Source organism: Aphidius gifuensis, linkage group LG1, assembly GCF_014905175.1.
Source record: "Aphidius gifuensis isolate YNYX2018 linkage group LG1, ASM1490517v1, whole genome shotgun sequence".
Taxonomy (NCBI): Eukaryota; Metazoa; Arthropoda; class Insecta; order Hymenoptera; family Braconidae; genus Aphidius; species Aphidius gifuensis.
Window position 1 is genome coordinate 2430686 of NC_057788.1, and position 21264 is coordinate 2451949.

General features: G+C 23.7%; 3 protein-coding genes across 9 annotated transcripts; 1 reads left to right on the forward strand and 2 right to left on the reverse strand.

Moving 5' to 3' along the window:
• Positions 1 to 440: 440 nt before the first annotated feature.
• Positions 441 to 9156, forward strand: LOC122860893 (bromodomain-containing protein DDB_G0270170). Of its 5 annotated transcripts, none has more exons than XM_044164945.1 (9): positions 441 to 1044; positions 3389 to 3504; positions 3784 to 3967; positions 4038 to 4368; positions 4457 to 4760; positions 5030 to 5290; positions 5361 to 6700; positions 6787 to 7467; positions 7665 to 9156. In XM_044164945.1, exons 2-9 carry the CDS (start codon positions 3412 to 3414, stop codon positions 7816 to 7818), a joined length of 3348 nt encoding a protein of 1115 aa, XP_044020880.1. In that variant the 5' UTR covers positions 441 to 1044; positions 3389 to 3411; the 3' UTR covers positions 7819 to 9156. The 5 variants fall into 5 exon arrangements, with proteins under 5 accessions (XP_044020880.1, XP_044020882.1, XP_044020883.1 ...); XM_044164947.1 differs by having other exon boundaries at positions 7643 to 7778; XM_044164948.1 differs by having other exon boundaries at positions 6787 to 7482; positions 7665 to 7776.
• A 2851-nt stretch (positions 9157 to 12007) lies between these two features.
• On the reverse strand, positions 12008 to 12939 carry LOC122860895 (leucine-rich repeat protein soc-2 homolog). The gene is made up of 3 exons (XM_044164951.1): positions 12834 to 12939; positions 12542 to 12684; positions 12008 to 12453 (listed from the first exon to the last, which is right to left on the reverse strand). The coding sequence occupies exons 2-3, from the start codon at positions 12679 to 12681 to the stop codon at positions 12183 to 12185; spliced, it is 411 nt and encodes a 136-aa protein (XP_044020886.1). The 5' UTR covers positions 12682 to 12684; positions 12834 to 12939; the 3' UTR covers positions 12008 to 12182.
• Positions 12940 to 13702: 763 nt separating this feature from the next.
• Positions 13703 to 18062, reverse strand: LOC122860896. Of its 3 annotated transcripts, none has more exons than XM_044164952.1 (7): positions 17936 to 18062; positions 16355 to 16568; positions 16018 to 16263; positions 15225 to 15308; positions 14829 to 14960; positions 14606 to 14757; positions 13703 to 14523 (listed from the first exon to the last, which is right to left on the reverse strand). In XM_044164952.1, the coding sequence occupies exons 2-7, from the start codon at positions 16565 to 16567 to the stop codon at positions 14397 to 14399; spliced, it is 954 nt and encodes a 317-aa protein (XP_044020887.1). In that variant the 5' UTR covers position 16568; positions 17936 to 18062; the 3' UTR covers positions 13703 to 14396. The 3 variants fall into 3 exon arrangements, with proteins under 3 accessions (XP_044020887.1, XP_044020888.1, XP_044020889.1); XM_044164953.1 differs by lacking the exon at positions 17936 to 18062 and adding an exon at positions 17742 to 17793; XM_044164954.1 differs by lacking the exon at positions 15225 to 15308 and having other exon boundaries at positions 17936 to 18060.
• Positions 18063 to 21264: the final 3202 nt, after the last annotated feature.

The window sequence follows — 21264 nt, forward strand, 5'->3', positions numbered from 1 at the left end:
ATTGATAAAAATAACATCTTGATAATAATCTAAAAATACAATTAAATATTATTTCTGATGATAAAAAAATATTTCAACGCAGGCGTATAACATGAAAATCAAAAAAGGGGTTGTTGAAAAGTTCGAGTATTCTCGTGTGGATTCGTCTATCATTTGGGATGTTCTGATGTTCACGAACAATATAGAACAATATACACACGAACCAGTGAAAATCATCAATTTTCTCTCTGCCAATATATAAATTCTCCTATTTTTCCTTTATCCCCAACCTCCCCTTTTTAATCAACAAACTCCCACCCAACAATATCACCTTATATTCACTTGCCTGCGCGTGTGCTACACCTAGTGAATTTTTTTTTTTTACTCCCCTTTAATTTTATTTTTATTTATTTATATTTTTTTGTCATTTTTTTTTTTTTATTTTTTGTTTCCAGTTCACTGTGTTCACTCAGTCAGTCGTGTTCTGTCTACGTACACCGTAACATCAACATAATTTTATTTTTTTTTCGTATTTTTATTTTTTGTCATATAAAAATAATACATGTGTCTGTTTGTGTGTTTATTTATAACAATAAATAAATTACTCTTTTTTACATAAAAAAAAAAAAATTACGAATGTGCTGGAATATTGTGCTTCTATTGATAAATTTTAAGATAAAAATTATAAAAATTTCATGATAATTGTTATGTTTAAAAGAAAAAAAAAAAAAAATGTGATATAAAAATGACTCGAAGAGTTGATGATAATTTTGATTATTTAATTTTTTATAATTTTTTAATATTTAAAATGATAATTATTATTAAAATTAAATAACATATCTTGAAAACATTTCAATAAAAAAAAATATTTACTTGTGATTTTAGTTTATCATCAAGTGTGTATATTTATCTATGTATATTTATTATTATTTTTTAAATTAACTAAAAATATATTTTAAAAAAATATGAAATAGCCAGGGTAAAGTCGGTTGCTTGCACACGAGGGGCATGAAATAGCCGATCGATTTGAACGTGTGTGCGCGCCTGGAAGGGACGCAAACTCCGGTGAGTTTTATTTTTATTTTTTACTTATAATATTATTAATAATCTCTTAAAATTGTAGATAATTTTTTTAATAACAAATAATTTATTAAACAATAATTTAACAGACGAAATAAAAAATATAAAATTTATCTTGAAAAATTTATATAAAATTTTTATCATTAATTATTAATTAAATTTTACATAATAATAAATTTTATAAATTTTGTTATTTATATTTTTAAAATCATTTAAAAAATATTTAAATTTATTTAATAAATGCCAATGGTAAATGAGTGTTTCTAAAACTATTTTTTTTTTATTTTTAATTTGACAATTTTAATGAGGATTAACATGATAATAATGAGGGTAAAAATTATAAATAAAATATAAATAATAATTAAAGAAAAATGTCACGTGAATACCCTCGATCCAGTCACGTTTCTTCGGGCGGATTAACGTGGCAATGTCGTGGGGTGATTAAAGGGGGATCGAATAAGGGAGGATTATATTTTTTTATTATTTTTATTTTTGCAGTTGATAATTTGATATTGCAGATATGATAAAAAAATATAAATTGAGTAAATTATAAATTTGAAATTAATTTTTTATTGTTGATGACATTTTTTTGAAATGTAATTTTGATGAAATGTGTGACAGAATCAATGTGTCATGGTTGACTGACCCCATTTGCACTTCGGTCAGGTCATGTCGAACGACGATACACGAGACTGGATCCAGGTCGGTTCCATTGTTACTCAAAAATTTTTTTAAACTATTTTTTTCATTTTAAAATTTATATTACCTATATGTTTTTTAAAATTATCGATAAAATAAATTGTAATTTATTTTTCTAATTTTTAAATTAAATTTTTATTGTTAAATTTAAAGTTTTGATATTTAAATTTCTTTTTTTTTTTTTTTTTTTAACCAACCCTAAAAATAATAGTCTTGTTATTTTAACCCTTCGTTTTTGTATAATTTTTTTTTGTCTGTTTTATTTTTTTATTATGATTATCGATATTGATGTTGGGGTTGTTATTATGATTTGCAAAAAAAAAAAGATTGAGTTCATTGTACTTTTATGAAAATTTATTGATAGATAAAATTTGTAAAATTATAAAAAAATATGTATTTGTTGATAATAATTCATTCAACAGTGCTTTAAATTTTATAATAAACTGATCGTTTTGTGTTTATGTAAAATAAACACAAAACTAAGAATAGTGTGAAGCTTATTACCTCTAAAAACAACATGAAAACACACATGTTTTCGTTTTTCTATAACATATTTTACACTTGATTTTAATAAATATGTCAGTCAGTCTTGTATTTAGAGTATGTTTTTAAGACTATTAAATTTTTTTTTTTTTTTATTTTATTTAAAATTTGAAATGCAAAAGATATAAAATTTATTTTAAACTTTTTGTTATTTTTATCAACCATAAATTTAGATTTTTATTTATCAAATTTGATAACAAATAATATTTTGTTAGCATGACTTTTTAATTGAGTTTTAATTTTTTTTTTTCAAATCAATTTGCATGAAGAATATTATATGAGATTGAGGGATAATTGAGTTGAATTTTCTTCATAAACTTTATCATTTTAATGAATAAATTAAGCAAAAAAAAAGAATGAATATATATTTTAGTAATTTCTATATTTAAAATTAAATGATTAACTAAATTATTTCTAGATAATAATTTAGGTCAAATTAAAGTCGATAATTTCAAGTATCTCGTATCGATAATATTAGCATAATGCATAAAAGAATTTTCTTATATTATTTAGTAATAAAAATAGATTGTTTTCTTCATCAGCTTCAATTTTTTTTCAATATAAAAAAAAATTCTTACATACATTTAATTTAATAACATCAACTCACATCAGTAGAGACATGGTCATGGAATTTTTAAAATGCATTTTTATAAAATATCATAATAATATTTTTTCATTTAAACCTTGATGCCCTCTATTTTATTATTTTATTTTCCATCCAACATAAATGGTATTAAAATATTTTTTATAAAAGAAAAAATACTATAAATTTTAATATACACAAAAAATTCCATGTAATATTTTTATTATTATTATTTCAACTCTGCATTTAACAACTTACTTTATAAAAATTAAAAATTCATTAAATTTTTTTTTCATTTAACATTTAAAAAAAAAAAAAATTATTATGACCTTGTCGTTGTATTTAATACGAGTCTAATTATTCAGTCCTTCAAACTAAAGTACTAATTTGTCATTTTAATTTATTTTCATTAGCAAACTTTAAAATAAATTGATGTTATATTTTGATTAAAAAAAATTAATTCAATCAATTATACTGAGTTTAAAAAAAATTTATATTATCTAGATTAAATATTGCCATTCTGGATAATGGCGTCAGGATTTCCAAGTGGACATCATCAAAAGAAACTCGGACCAGCTCCAATAGCATCGTTCGAGGATCTATCTGACGAATTGGAAAACGTGAGTTGAGAAGTCTACAAATTTAAAAAAACCATCTGCGGTATATCCGGTCAAAGTGAACCAACAAAAACTAATATATACTAATTAATAATAATAATAATAAAATAATACCTCGGGGGTGTATATACAAAGTGTGTGGTTGTTGTAAAATTGGAGCAAATAATAAATTAATAATAGAAATGGATTGAGGCAAAAATTAATAATCATAAAAAAAACAGTACAGAGTGAAATGAATAATAATAAATGAAGAAATATTATATTAATTAAATTGTAATACAGGGAGAAAATGTGGTAACACGAATGCCAGGAATCATGGAGGTAACGAGTCCAGCTACAACACCTGGATGTTCATTAAAAACACCAAGTACACCGAGAATTGATATTAGTCGTGCAAGCAGTTCATCACATCATGAGGACAGTAATAATTCACGTGAATCATCACCAGAACGTGAATTACTTGCAGGTATATATATTAAAATTTAAATGTTAAATTTAATATGAAATACTTGAAATAATTTTACATTAAATTAAAGGTATTGAACCATCATCTGGAAGTAAATTAAATTTAAGTTATAAAGAAGATGCACATGATCTTAGATCATCGACTGAGGAACTTGATTTACAAGATCCAATACATGCACAAGATTTAAGACGTGATTTAAAAAAATTGAGAAGACGACGTGATGATGGTACACAATCAGAATATGGTGGAATTTTAAGAAATGATAGAGAAAGAAAAGATAGTAATTGTTCGGAAATAATACTTTTAAATATAAGTGGTAGAACATCAAGATTGTCATCAGTTGGTAGTCAAGGATCTGGTGTATCTGGTAAATTATCAGTTATGTCAGCAACCTCATCTAGGTATTGATTTATTTTTTTTATTAATCTTTATTTTTATATTAAATTTTTTGTTATGATTTTTTATTTTTTTCTTTATTGTTTATGACAGATCACCAAGCCCGCACAAGTGTCTACTTGAGACATCATTTTGTGGCAGTAAGCCAACACTTGCTGATAATCTAATTGAACCATCAAAACCAGAAACTGATGATCTTGAAAAAATTCTTTTGAAACGTGAAGCAGATACAACAAAAGCACTTATACCTGATAATATTAAAGTCCAAATAGTTGATGGTAATTTAAAGCCAGATGCATTAGACAAACCAAGAAGACGTGGACGTGAAGAAAGAAAAGAAATATTTAAACGTGAAGTTGAAATGACTAAAAAAATACTTGAAAAAGTCAATATTGAAGTGAGTTTTTATTTATTTTTTTTAATCAAGTTAAAATAGAACAAGCAAATTTTTTAATCATTGATTTTATCATGAATGTCAAATGACACAATGTCAACTAAGTACATATGTAATTGAATTATTTATTTTTAAATTTTTTTATATTTAACCTTGATTGTATATTTCGATAGGAAAAAAAGTTTAAATCAATAATCCATTAATATTTAAACAACAAATTTTATTAAATTAAATGTTAAATTATTTTTTTGTTTTTTTGAATTTTATTTCAGGTACCAATAATAAGAAAACCATCACCATCAAGAAATTTAGATGCTCATTCAAGTAAATCAATGCAAGATGTACAAAAACCAGAAACACTTGATTTTACTGATAAAAGAAAAAATGTTAATGACGTTTTACAACCAACATCGACAATAAGTAGCATAACTGGAAGTCCAAAATTACCAAGACATCAAAAAGTTATTGAACTTGGTGGTTCAAGAACACCAAGTCCATCATCAAGAAAAAGCAGTTTTACATCTTTATTCAAAGTAAATAAATGATAAATGATAATATATAATTGATTAACATTAATATAATAATATGTAATATTAATTTTAGGGAAAAACAGATGGATCATCAATACTTAGTCCAGAATCACCAACACCAAGTTCAAGATCACGTTTAAGTATAACATCTAAAATAAAAGAAACAACTGAAAGTATACGTAGTCGTTCAAAATCACGTGAAAGAACAACATCAGCAAGTGAACGTTCATCCTCAGGGTCAAAAAATAAAAATGTATTCACATCAACGCTGAGTTTATTTAAAAAACGTGAAAGAAAAAAAAGTACAAATACACCAGAACATGATATAGTATCATATGATAATAATAAATCAATTGACAGTATCGGTAATTTACAATTTAAATTTGAAAATGATAAAACAGGACGTTGTGAAGATTCAATATTTATAAGTCTTCATGGTGATGATGATGATCATGATCATAATCACAATGATAATGATAATAATGAAAATAAAAATTATGAAGAAACAGCATTACCATCAGTAAGTGTATCAATACCACTTGAAACACCAACAAAATTACTTGATGAATATGATTGTGAAGCAAGATCAGGTAGTTGTATTATAACTGAGGCATCAATTGAACACAGATCATCATCATCATCATCTCCAATACGTATAAAAACTGAAGCAAAAATTGAATCAACATTGGAAGATGAAGCAAGACGTTCACTTTGTCAAAGTACATCAAAAGATTCACAGTTATCAAAAACATCATCACATGAATCACATACAAGTGTACAAACAGCTAAACATTTTGATATGACAACAACAACTACAACAACAACAACAACAGCAATTATTAATCAAGAGCTACAAGATGATTTAATGAAAAATAATTTAGAACAATTACAATCAAAAATACCTGGTGTATCATCGTGTTCAGTTAGTTTAATGTCATCAAGTTCATCACGTGATTCACTTGTTGAAATAAAACGTAAACCAGATATTGTTAAACCAAAAAGAAAAAATAGAGATACACTTAAAGCAGTTAAAAAAAATGATAATGATATTGATATTGATAAAAAATTAGATGCAAATGATACAATTGATATTATAAATAATGATAAAAAGTTAAATGAAAATGATAAAATAATAATTGATGAATTATTAAAACAACCACAAGAACAAAGTAAAACATCAAGTATCATATCAGATTTAGATCATAATAGTTCGGAATCAGAGAGAGATTCAGAAATTGATTTTATTAGAAATAAAGCAACAAGAGCAACTGAAGAACTTCCAGATGAAAGAAAAGGTTTATTTTATGAAGAAAGTTTTGATGAAGAACTTCCATATGTGCCAACAACATTACCAATGGAAAAAAGTTCAGCTTTACCAATACTTCCAGTTAAAGAACGTATACAAGAAGTCAAGTATGTATTTTTTATTATTTTTATTTTTTTTCTTCTTCATATACTTATTAGCTATTATTAAATTAATTAATTATAAATTTTTTTAGAACAATACCAATTGAAAGACCAAGATCAACAACACCAATAAATCCAACTCTTCTTGATGAATTTGTAATGCAAACATCAAATGATGATAAAAGAACAGATAGAATGAAAATATCATTACCACGTGAAGAAAGTTTTAAATTAAAAAGTCCACGTAAACATCAAGTTAATACATTTACTGAATTTGCTGGTCGTGTTAATGTTGATAGTAATAAAAAATATATACAATCACCAAGTTCACCACCACCACAATTACCACCATTACCACCACGTTTATCATCAACATCATCATCATCATCAAAAATAATAACAACAACAGCAACAACAACAGCAACAACACCAACACCACATCCACATCAAAGTAATTGGATTAATTTTGAAGAAATACCAGAACGTAGAAAAACACCAAAAAGAATACAAACAATACCAAGAACAGATGATGATAATAAAGGCAATTATAATTATGTACAACCAGAAGAATGTCGATGTGAATGTCATGGTGAATCAAGACGTGCTTCCACAAGAGATACAATACCTGGAACATCAACAAATAATTTAAATTCAAATTCATCAACAACAACAACTAGAACATCATCTTGTAGCAGTAGCAGTAATGGTGAACGTCCTTGTCATGGTGAAAATTGTAATTTACCAAATTCTGGTGATCGTGCCAGTATTGTTAGGTAAAAAAATCTTTGGTACGATTTTTTTTAATTAACATTATAGAGAGTTTTTACTTTTTCAATTAAATCTCATTTTAATTATTAATTAACTGAGTTATAATTAATATAAAAACTCTCTATTTGGGTTGGGTTTATTTATGTTGATTAATTTCATGATTATTCTATTAATTTATAGAAGTTTATTTCTTTATTTTCAGTGATAGCTCATTGGAACAAAGTTTGAGCATTGAAGATTCACCAGCACAAGTAGTACTTGTTCCAATAAAACCATTTTCAATGGATCTTGATGTTGGATCAAATAGATCGAGTATCATATCTCAAGAAGAGACTGATGAAATCCATCAACCTTAATTTGTTCCTCTTTGTTTTTCTCAGTGATTTATTTTCTTTGGAATTTTTTAATTAATATATTATAATTAGGAAAATAATTTTTGTCATTGTAATTATTTTTATTTAATTTTATGTATATATATATTTTTTTTTTTTAGAGCAGGATGTGTGTGTAACGACTTTGACCCAAATCGCATGCTTTTCATTCTCTTTGAAAATTTAACTAGCTCATAAATTTAATGGATAAAAAAAAAGTATATATTAATGGACTTGCGACAATTGAATTGGGTCAACGAGACTCTGACATATAAATAAAACTCGATGAATTTTTCTTGGCCAATTATTAATCAATATACGCCAAAAAATAAAAAAAAAACATTTCAACAAGAACTGAGTAATATTATCCTTCGAAATTTAAAAATTGTTTTTTTCTTTTTCAAGATTTTTCAAGTCATTTTATCAATTTTTTTTAAACATTGTTTTTTTTTACAGTTTGAAATATTTATACAACGAGATGGAATTATCTTATTTTGGATAATATAACTGATTTTTTTAATACAAAAAAAAAAGTCTATCAATTTTGTCTTTTATTTTTTAAATATTTAAAGTATATATTATAAAATGAGTAGATAAAAATATCACGCTTTCTGCGTCGAGCCTTTAGCAGGTCCAATGGAATTTCTCGAAAAATAAATAAATATATAAATAATTGAATAAATAAATAATTAAAAATTTAATTAATTAATAAGACACTTTGTTTTTCAAATTGAATAGTTAAATAGTTAAAGAATTTAATATTAAATAAGTAATTGAAATTTATTATTAATAAAAAAAAATTAATCAAATGAATCTGCGTGGTGAAAAATAGATTATAATAATGATGTTGCAAAATAGACACCTCACATCCTATTGTCATAACCAAATCATTACCAAAAAAAAATTGAAAAAAAAACCTTCTCTTGTTATTATCTGCTCAAGAAAATTTCTTCGATTTTATTGTCACTCTTTTTTGAGCTGATTTAAATTAAATATATATTTACAAAATAATAACAAGCATTCAAGTCCATCCCATGTAATAATATTAATTATTATTTAAACACTAAAACGACTATACTGTGTTCAAATTACGTGAATGATGAAATTCAATTTTTAAAAAATAATACTGTTTTAATGTGTGATGAGTGAATTTGTTTTTTTATTTTTTTTTTTAGCCAAGTTTGATTGAAAATATTTAATAAAATGTGATTTAATAATTTTAATTTGTCAAGCTGAGAGTTAATCATCTTCATGTTCGAAATGATAATTTATTATTGCAATAATAAAAAAAATTCAAATGATATCTTTGCTTTCAAATGAAATACCGAGCATCAAATTTTTAAAAATATCATTTTTGTTTTTTAAATGGCTATTGTTATTTAAAAAAAGTATTAATTATTAATTATAAATAATTTAAAACAATATTATAATAATCATTTTATTTTACTTTGTTTAATATTTTTTATGTAAAAAATATTTTAAAAGTTATTTATAAAAACAAAGTCAAAATAAAAAATTATATTTCAGCTAAAAATATATTTGACTATAAAATAAAACTCACAAATATACTGAATGAATAAATAATTAAATAACAAAAAAAAAAACAAAAAAAATACAAATAATAATTATTGTTAAACTTTCAACAAAAAAAAAAAGCATTTCGTTGAAATTAATTTTGTATAATGTAAAAAAAAAATCATTAATCGAAAAAAAATTATCATAATTTTTTGTTTATTCAACTGATTAATTGATTTATCATTTTTTAATTATTAATAATTAATTGGGAAAATAATTGTCCCTGTTCAAAGCCCTGCCTGGGTCTTTGTGTCTTGTTTGTGTGAGCCGATTATAAATTATTGATAAAAATAATTAAACGATTAATTACGATAAATTAACAATGCTCACTCAAACATCCATTAAAGACTGTCCTCTTAGCAATATATATATATAAATGTAATTGTTTATTTTTAATTAAAAAAAAAATACTATGAAACGTGAATAAATTTAAAATAAAGCAAAAAAAGTTATTTAAATGTTTCTAATGTTATGTAAATAAGATTATCAAAAGAAAAATAAAAAAAATTGTAATGCAAAATGATAGAAAAAAAAGAAGAATATAAATAACATAAAAATTTAAAACAAAATCAATAATAATAATTGAAAAATAAATAAACCTGATACATTAAATTGCTAGATGGCAAGACCATCGAAATTATAAAATAATAACGTTTGAAACGAAAAATAATAAAGAACATAGATAATGAATAAATATTTGTGTTTTTTTTTTTCTTTAAATTTGATTGTTTAATAGACTACTCAATGATATTAATTAATACAAAAAAAATTAATGCAATCTTACCTTTTACAGCCGTGTTTTCAGGTAAACAAAATCGAAATATTTTTACTAAAATAACACTGATTTGACTTGTAAAACTTTTTAACAATAATTAAAAAAAAAAATCATATACTTTTTTGAAATTATTAATTTTACAAAAAATAAAAAACTTGAACTTTCACTGAATTTAAGAAATTAACAACAATTTACTAAATCAAATCTGATTTATCAGAAAAAAAACACACACACATTGGAAACACGTCTTGACACAATCTGTAACAAAAATTAAAATAATTGTTTAAATTTATATAAAAGAATTGAGATGCTAAAAAAATTAATAAATACCTTTTTTTGTAAACAATTAATATTAAACTCAAATTTATGATTGGATGTAATTTGTTGATTGTCAATTAACTCGACTGCATCATCAAAAACTCTGACATGATTCTTGATTCAATGGAATCTAAATAATAAAAAATTATAAACACATCAATTATTATTACTTTCATTTATTTTTTAATAATATTTAATTGAATAAATAAATAAATATTCATTACCATTGTTGTCATTCACATGTTGAATACCAAGAATTTGTGGATATTTTCAATTGGTACATTGATGATTCTGTTGATGAATCAGCCAATATAAATTCAATCATTTCTCGTCAGTCGGCTTTCATCAAAAACTTGGCCAAAATGTCTTTACAGCTGGTTCTATTTGTCCTGAAATTATTGATTATCATAATATTAATTGTTTATGTTTGAAATTAATTAATAAAAAATATTGTAATATATTTTTTTATTATATTTTGATGGGTATGGAATCAACTGCATCATCTACATAAATTGGTGACGAGTAAGAATTATTTTTTTCACCAAAAAATATATTTTTTGTTTAGCTAGTTGATGACCAGCAATATATATTTTTTTTTTGGCTAGTTGATGATGATACTTGTTGCATCAACTTGACAATACACTTTTATAAAAAAAAACAAAACACAACAAGCTCTCATACGCATGAATAAAAAAAAATAAAATTAAACTCCAATATTAATATAAAATTAATAATCAAATAATAAAAATATTTACAAAATAACATCTACTGTTATTTATACTAATTGTGAGTAATTAAAAAAAATTATCAACAACAATCTATGACGCCATAAAAAAAAAGAATAACAAAAATTAACAAATTTTATACGTACATTTACAGCAACAATCCAGCAACAATATATTATTCAAAAAACAATAAAACAACAACAATATAATTATTATTTATTAATATAAAAAAACAAGTGCAAAGAAAAAAAAAAACAGTGTAAACTGTGTGACGAAAAAAACGACGACTGTTGAAAAAAAAAAAAAAATAAGGAAGCAATTCTTGGAATTACGAAAGGGCACAGGGGGAAGCAAGCTCCAATTAAAATTCAGGAAAAAAGCAATGAAGCTTAAAGTGGGGATATACATGTATGCTGCAACACTGAAGTTTGCTCCGAAAAAAAAAACAAAAAAAAAAAGAAGCTGACCCCCGCGCAGTAAACACATAATTTTTATGGTGATTTTTTAGAGTAAAATTAAACTTGAGTGTCCATTTTGAATTGATGGATCAGGACTAATTGAGTAAATTATATTTTATTTTCATAAAAAAATTAACATTAATTGAGTTAAAGTAAATAATTGATAAAACAAATGTGAGTGCAAGTTTTTTTGTTCTTTAATAAATTAACAATTTTTTAAAACATTATTTTATTTTAAACGTAAAAAAATTGTGAGTGTAAAATAACAGTGTTGATTAGTGAAAATATTTATAGTTTTTTTATCTGAAAAAATATCTGGATGGATGTGAAAGGTAAGATTGCAATTATTTATATAAAATTTTGTTTGATTGACATAGATCATGTTTTTTTCGTAGAATAAATATTATAAATTATTGTGTAAATTACAGATACATATTAGCTTTAACTATTTGTATTTTAAAAAATTGAAATTGTCTGTTAATCATCATTATAATCACGTCAAAGTGTATCGCCTTTTTTTGATTCATCATAATCTTTTTTTTGTTTTTTCAATTTTGTATTTTCTTCTGTATCTTGTTCTCTTGCTGCAATGACACTTATTTTATCACGAAGAATAACAGCTTCTGGTGCTGGTGGTACTGTTGTTGGTGTCATTGCATTATTTTCATTCAGTGATTGTTGCATTATATGAAGAAAAAATAAAAATGCAAGAAGAGCTAAAGCACTGAGTGCTGCATTACTACCACCTTTACCACCTCCTTTCCACTGACTTTGATCAAAACAAAAAAAAATAAATCAATTAACAAAATAATTAATCCAAAATAATTAAGAATTCGTTATTTATTTTATCTACTCACCTATGACCATGTGGTTTGTGTTCCCAATGACTTGAACCTGATGAACTTCCATGCCATCTTTCAACTGGTACTGTGTGTGATTGTCCAACACCACCACCACCGCCACCTCCACCCCAATGAAGTAGCGACTTTATAGTCATTTTCTTGAAATAAAAAAAATTCATTTATTCAACTAAAATAAAAATTAAATTACTTTTTTTTAATAATACAAAACAATCATCATTAATTTATGAAAAAACTTTCTTCTATTTTTTTCATATAATTAATTTGTCACTTTGAAAATACTGCTTACTCTTTTGCAATAAATAATAACACAAATAGAAATTAAATTAAAATTTATTATTCTTTCACAATGTGTTTTTTTTTTTGCAAATAATGTCAATGTCTTCAAGACGAGAATCAAAAACAAACTGGTGACATTCGTTACATAATCATTGTGTGCAAAGATTTAAAATTCTAAAAATTATTTTTTTGTTCACTTGTTATTATTTTTTTTTTTCTTCCTTATTCATGGGTTGTTGAATGCCCATATACTGTGAAGTTTTTCCAGATACTTGCCCATGAAAAATACCACTGAGATAATTATTTTCATATTAAAAAAAAATAAAATACAAACAATTTTTGATTGTCATGGTGTCCAGATTTTGTCACGACAATTTTAAATTCAGCTACATCATTTCCTGAAATAATTCTTGTTGCGATATTTTCTTTAAAATGTAATAGTAAAAATAAAAAATAATTTGCAGAAAGTATTTAACAAAATTAATTTATTCAAAATAATAAATACAGGTTTATTAATAATTAAAATTAATAATAAATTTATAAAACAAATTAAATATTTTTTATTTTTTTTTATTTTTTAAAATTTTCTTTCTTAATCGTCATTGTGTTATAAATATATACAGAAAATGATGTGTAATTTATGAATTTTTTTGTTTAATATCAATTAAAGGAAAATGAAGAAAAAAAATTATATAAACATCCTGAGATTCTAACTCTTGAAAATAAATGCTGGGAGGGCAATAACCTTAATTAAATTTTTTCAAATCACCAAATTAATCAACAATATAATAAAATTTATTTTCAATAAAAAATAAAATTTATTTAGATATAATATTTGGTGATTTTTTCTGAGCTAATAAAACCAATCCACTTGGAAACCAACAACTCTAAGCTCGTCTTCCTCCCGATCTCTTTATAAAAATCTTAATTCCTTTAATTTTTTTTTGTTCTTTTCCTTGATGCCATTTAAAAATTACAATACCACGCAAATAACGGAATATTTTTTTTTAACTTTATTAAATAAATAATAATTAAACAATAGATAAATTTACGATGATGATGATGATGAAAAAAAAATTAAGTCTTGATTATTAAATTCCATTTTGGTATGATAATAATCTGTCTCACATGCGCAATTTAATTTAAAATTAATAATAAATAAATATTTGTCTTTTTGATAATTATCATCGAGGCTTAGTTAAACTCATTGAAAATAATAAAAATAAATAAATAAAAAAAAATAATAGTTATGAATTTAACTAAGCTTCGAGGTTTGTCAAGTCTAAATGTACTCAAGCATTTTTTTTTTTTTTAGTATTTCGTTTCTTTTTGTTGCAAGATTCTCATTATGTTTTTTTTTGTGCTGAATGAAAATTTATAAAATTATTACGTCCATCACAATTGTTTGCTTGAATTTTTAACGATCCAACAAAGTCTTTGTTATACTTTTTTTGTTCTTGTGAATAAATTACGGTGAATTTTAAATTTGATGGACTCACAAAGCTGTGATTAGTAAATTTTAACTAATGAAATGATTTGTTATTTTGTAATTCTTTTGTCAAGTATTGTTAAATTAAATTGCATTGCATGATGTGAAAAGTTGGCGACAGTCTTTTCCTGAACGTCCACTTCTACCAGCTTCATTAAGTGCCTCAAAACCAATTCCACTTTGTCTTTGAAGCAAGTAACTCGTTGCATATCTATTAAAATTGTTTAATTAAAATTTAATAACACAATAAAAATATTAAAATAATATATGGTTTTTTTTTTAAATAAACTTACGATCCAAGTTGACAGAAAATTGTTGATTTTCCATTGATAGTAGCAACACATTCAGCGCTTGCTTCACAAAGTGCACGTTCCATACATCCCAATCGACTTTCATCATCTGATTCACCTTCCATACTGTAGGATTTCATTGATCTCATGTAGCCCTATCAATTAAAATACATATTAACAAACATTTCTAAATTATTATTATCAAATACAACAAAAAAATATTTACCTTGAGCATGGAAATTGATGCAACAGCAGCCTCTGACATGGTATCACGTTTACCAAGTGAACGAGCTGACATTGAACGATGTGAAAATGATGTTTTCAAAGCATCCAAAAGATTCACCACAATATTTATAAACTATTTAAGCAAACAACAAAATTAATTAGTACCTCAAATCATATCTAAAACGATGATAAATATTTTTTTTTTAATATTAAAAATATTAAATATTGCTAATTATGAAATTTTTATTTACAAAAAACAAAATGATTTATGAGCTATTTAAATTGCACCTGCTAATAATTATGTATTATTTACAAAGATGAATGATAAATATATTATTTAGTGTGTATTTAAATAAAGCAGATTTTTTTTTTTTTTTTTTGTGTGATAATTACTGACCTCGGTGGCTTGTTTGGCCATTGTTATCACCTCAGGATTTCTTCCTGGTCCTAGAACGGCACCCAGTACCGCTGTCACAACTCCCTAGACAACCGACACCAGTGATTTGTTGTTTTTTTGTTTTTATGTTCAAAATTATTTACATTATTTATTTTATTGTGTTGGTGTTTGCTTAATTTATATATCTAACGCAACATACTATTTGCTTGTTCATGAAGAATAATAGAAGAAAAGAAGAAAATATTTTATATAAAAAGTAAATGATAAATAGTTTTTTTTTTTAAATATAATGAGGAATTTGTTTTACTTAATTTTAAATAAATGATGAAAATACGTTTTGGTTTTATGGAGGATTTAATTTGACAAGAATTTAGTGAAAGTATTTGATTGTTCAGTGTGACAAAAATTAATTTAATTATAATTTTAATTATCTAATAGAAAATAAGTGGATAGAAATAAAAAAAAATTTTAAATGTGTAAGCAAGTTGCGTGTGAAAGCAGTAACTTATTTCTTAAAAAAAATAATAATCAATTAAATAAATAGAATAGACGTAGTGTGTAAAGATATAAAGAAGAGAAAAAAAAAAAAAAGCAAACTACAAGTAACTAGAGATTGAATTAACATTATTTTCTAAATTTCTAATTTTTTTTGTGATTTAATGCTTTGAAGAAAAGAGAGGTGTGATGAAGAAAATATATATTTTCATAATAGATAAGAAAGAAAATGATAGATAAAAAATATTTAGCTATACAAAAAATAGGAAAAAATAATTTGTTGAATATATTTTTTTACCTGCATGGGACTACTTTGATTGTCGACTTTGTCAATTCCATCAACTGATTGTTGATTACCACCAAGAATTGCTGATAATACTTTAAGACCAACAGTTAATAGATTTGACCATGGACTTGCTGATGGTGTACCATCTTCAATGTCATTTTTACTTGGTCCAGCAATACCAGCTGCTCCCTGACCCAGCAACATTTGCATCAACATTCCAACAATATTAGACCATGAAAAACCAGCTCCAACAGTGTCCTAATTTAAATAATTAATTAATTTATCTAATATTCATCTTCTTCTTCTTCTTCTTTAAATTTATTTCATTTAAATAAATTTATTTATTTACCTGAATTTGATTTGATGATACATCCTCAAGATCCTCGTGACCAACTTTTTTAGATGCATTTGGTTTTTCAGCATATTTACGTTCACTAGACATTCTTTCTTGTGATTGTTCACTTATACTTTTTGGCTCGTATACCGGATATTGTGGTACTGTTGCAGCTTGACCCAAGGTCAAACCAATTAGGCATATTGCTATCAATTTTTTGTACTGCATTCTGTAAAAATTAAAAATTTAAAAATTTAATTTTTCATTGTTATAATAATTAAGTAAGCTGTTTTGTTTTTCTTTTTTTTTTTTCTTTTAATTAACATTTTAATTATCTCATTAGTTTTATTTAACTTTCTCCAACTATTTTTTATTTATATTTTCATACGACAATGACGTGACTCAAGTTTGTGAAAATGAAATATCTTGATTAAGTGAAATTGACCTGGTTTTAATTTTATCTGATAAATTTAACTTTTAATTTTTAATATAATCTGCATATTTGGATTAAAATTATTAACTTTCAATCATGAAATTTGTCCAGGTATATTGTAATCTATTTTTTTTTTATTTCTTTATCCTTTTGTAATTTGTTTTTTTACTTGGAAAGGATAGACATTGATTGGGGTATTATAATTTTTTTTTTATAAATTCTTGAAAATTCTTGGAATATTTTAATATCATGGTGGAGATGATGGGAATCGGTCGAGTTGTTTTTTTTTTTTTTTTTTTCGAGTACCTGACTTGTGGCGGAAAGCCTTGACCATGAAAGTGGGTCAGCTTGGTTGAGGCCACGAGTCAAGTCTAACAGTGTGATCGTCTTGTTAGCCGACTTATACGTTGGTACATTGAACCCATAATATCCCGTTACTTTCAAAACTGGGTTATGACCCACTAAGTTTTCAGACATCAATCAATTTTATATACCATTTTTAAAAAAATATTTAAACAATTTTATTTTTTCAATTAAAAATTTATTTTAATAATGAATTGAATAAAAATAGCTTTTTAAATTATATTAGAATTTATTCTATTGCTGTGTTTTTAATTTATTTTTTTTTTTTAAATTATTTTTATTGGCAACTTTTGTAAACGGTACCTTACTCAATGAAAAAATTATATAGACTAGTTTCTAACTGTATTTTTAAACATCAAGTTTTTTTTACAATTTATTTTTAATTTAAAAAAAAAAACTAATACTTTGAAATTATTACAATATCAAAAAGAAAAATAATTTTAAAATGAATTATTTTTTAATACAATAAATTATAAATTATTTTTAATTTAAAAAAAAATAAATTAAACTAATTTTTTATTAAACTAAATATTTAAAAAATTATAATAAATATTTTGATTTTTTTTTTTTTCTTAATATCTTTAACTAGTCACGTTTTTCACTCACCTTTTTTTAATAATGAATATAATTTTTGAAAATAAACTTTTCTAATTTTGATAGATATTAATTATTGTAATTTATTTTTCACGTTATAATTTCGTTTTTTATTGAAAACCTTTATTTGTATTTGAATTGTTATGATAAAATTATTTTTTGTTTTTTTTTTTTTGTTTTTTGTCGTTGAAACTATTTGTACTCACTTTGATATTACCAGGTAGATTTCCTTGACACTGACTCTCAGTTCTGAAGATGAAATTCCGTGCGGGGTCTTCTATATAGCCTGCGAGTGGGCCCAATAGTGTGGGGGTAAACCGTACGTCCAATCCTTGAATACCTTTGGCACTATTTTCAATGTAACTGACCAATCCTCCTTCACTATATACTCCATTTATACGTATCACATTTATCCGGAATGCTTACTTACATTTCCTTTTTTCATCAGCTATTTTACTTTTCTTGTTTTTATTTATTTATTTTTTTTTTTTCACTACAAATTATTTTATTACATACTCCTGATTTCGTTATTTTATTTTATCACTTCTCAGTTTTTGCTCATTCATCTTTTTCATATATTTTTTTTTTTGCTTTATTTAAATTATTCAAAATACATCGAAGAAAAAAATTTTTCTCTCTTTTTAAATTTCGTGGTAACATTACAGTTTTGTTTTCTGGATCATTGATCAATTTGGTTAACTATCGAAATTATTTTTCAAAAAATTTAGACCGTGTGAATTATTAATTTATTATCACTTCAATAATCAACAATATTTTCATCTAATTTTTATTATTTTTACCCTAAATTATTTATCAACAAAAAAAAAAAACTTGCAAATTTGATTTTTTTTTTTTTTGTTGTTTAAAGAAAGTGAAATATATATTATTATTATAATTATAAAAAAATAACAAAATATAATTTTTGGAGCACATTAAATTTATCTTTATCGTTTTTATTTATTTATATTTTTTTAAGCAATATAATTTCGGAAAAAAAATACATATTCAGGTCAATTTTACTGTACACAAATAAACAATAATAACAATTTAAAATAACAATAAATAAATTGTCTCCAAGGTCATTGTAATTGAGTAGATTTATTCTATTAATTTATTTATAATTTTTTTTTTTGTACCCTAGTTTACTTTCTTTTCTTGACTGAACACGACAATATAATTCCCCAAAGCTTTCTCAAATATTGTGTTAAAATATAATTTTTATTGCGGATGTTATTTCGTGTAATTTTTTTCCATTATCATCATCATCATTATGATCATTGCTTTATTTTTATTTTTTAAAAATTGTCGAGGATAATTAATTGATGCATAAGTGTGTCGACCTCGTGGCCCTTCGAGGATGACGATTCCAAAAAAATTAAAAAATTAAATAAACAAAAAATATTTGACATCCTGTTATACCAGTGTTCTTAATTTTAGCCAAGATCATTATACTCAAAAACAACCTCTTAAGACAATTTTTATTATTTCTCTACAACACGTGCTTATTATATATTTTTTTCTAATTTTTTTTTCATTTACATTTATTCGCAGGGTAATTTCAATGATCGTTAAATTTTTCATGGTATGCAGGTTTTTATTTAACGGTTTAATATATATTTTATTTTTTTTTTTTTCTCATTGTTTTATGTACAATAATCAGCTTGTGATGGTTTTTTTTTAAATCACTTTAAAGCATTTAAATTATCGTCTTGTAGAAAAAAAAAAAAAAATAGTAAAATAATATATTCATGGAGGAATTTATTTTTTGAATTTTTCCCATACAATTAAGAATATAAAATTTGAAAAATATATATACAGAAGAAGTGTTCCAGTTATTTAAATTTCTGATAAATATCAAGTTGATGTTATTTTTTTGTGTTGGCATTTTGTAGCGTTAGATTCTATTCAAAGCTCGTTTACATATTATTCATTTATTTTTACTTAAACAGCTAACAAGCTTCACATTCAAGTCAACAACTTGGCTTCAAACTCCAACCAACTTTTAATAATCTGAAGTTTAATAAAATGAAAATACAAAACGACCAATCTAGCAAAAGAAAAAAGTCATATTTATTTGCAAAAACTTCTTTAAATTATTTATATAATTTTGATTTTATTTTAATTATTTTTTTCACCTGTGTTATATTAATAATAATATATATGATTGATAATCTCTCTTGTTGATAGTATTCATAATAAATTTTAGTAATCCAAGGGTAAAAAAAAGAATCAAAAAAAAAAAAAAAATTACATCTGAGATTTATCATAACTGTATCACTTGCGGGATGCATTTATGTTATTTTCTTATTAACAAGAACCTGCTAATCATTCAATGTATATTTTTGTTATTAATAAATATTTATTTTTTCTATTTTTTAATTTGCAAAAATTTTAATATTATCATCTTAATTGATTTTTGCTCAATCAAAAACGTGTGTGTATGTAAATTTATCTTGGCTCGATATAATCATAGTAAAAAATAAAAACTATCTTTATTTATTATTTTTTACTATATATACTTTTATTTGTATAGAGAAAAAAATTTATATATTATTTTTTTACAATGTCAATACAGTTGATATTTACCATTTTTGGTGATAATGTTGTGGACTGTTTGAATCAATCGATACACACATGTAATAACGGTATTAACAGCAATTTATTTTGCTTGTTTATATTCTTTGGTAACATAAATTAACCATGGATTCTCATCTCGACCCGATTCTTGTAGTTACACACATTGAAATAACCTTTCATTCAATTTACAATTCACAAAAATAAAAAAAGTAACATTAAAAATAAAATAAACGTGACAGAAAAATATTAATGATAAAAATAATAAATCAAAAATTAAATACTACTTTTCAATTTCACTCTCAATCTTTTTTATTTTTTATATTATTTACTCAACATAATTAAATAATTATATAATTTAAAAAATGAAATTTATTATAAATAAAATATTCGCAAAATTAGATCATTAAATAAATTATTTTTAAAAAATAAACAAATTATATTTTGGCCAATGGGTAAGTGAGTTTCTAGGTTTAAGACTTTCCCACAAAATAACATAGCATGTATGCTCAACAAACCTTATCATTTGTCAATTTTTTTTATATTTATTTAAACTATTAAATATATATATTTTTTCTATTTCAATAATCCAAAAAAAAATAAAGAAAAAACAGTGAAAGAAATTCGTCCTTGCCATTGAATATTTCTCCAAGTCATTCAACAAATTCCATAGCTATTTAAACATGCGTAATTGTAAATAAATAAATAAATAATTTAAATATATATATAATAAAAAAAAAAAAAAAAAAAAACAGGTAGTGGCAGTGGATTTTATATACAGCTATTTGACACAGAAAACTGACTAGCGGGATTTGATGATGATCGCTCGATTTACATAACAATTTTGCGTATTTTTTAATATATCATTATTAATATATTAATATACATTTGATACAAGTGCGAATGTACTATATTATACGATAAAATTATAGAGGGGGTTAATACATCATTGGAATTCAAA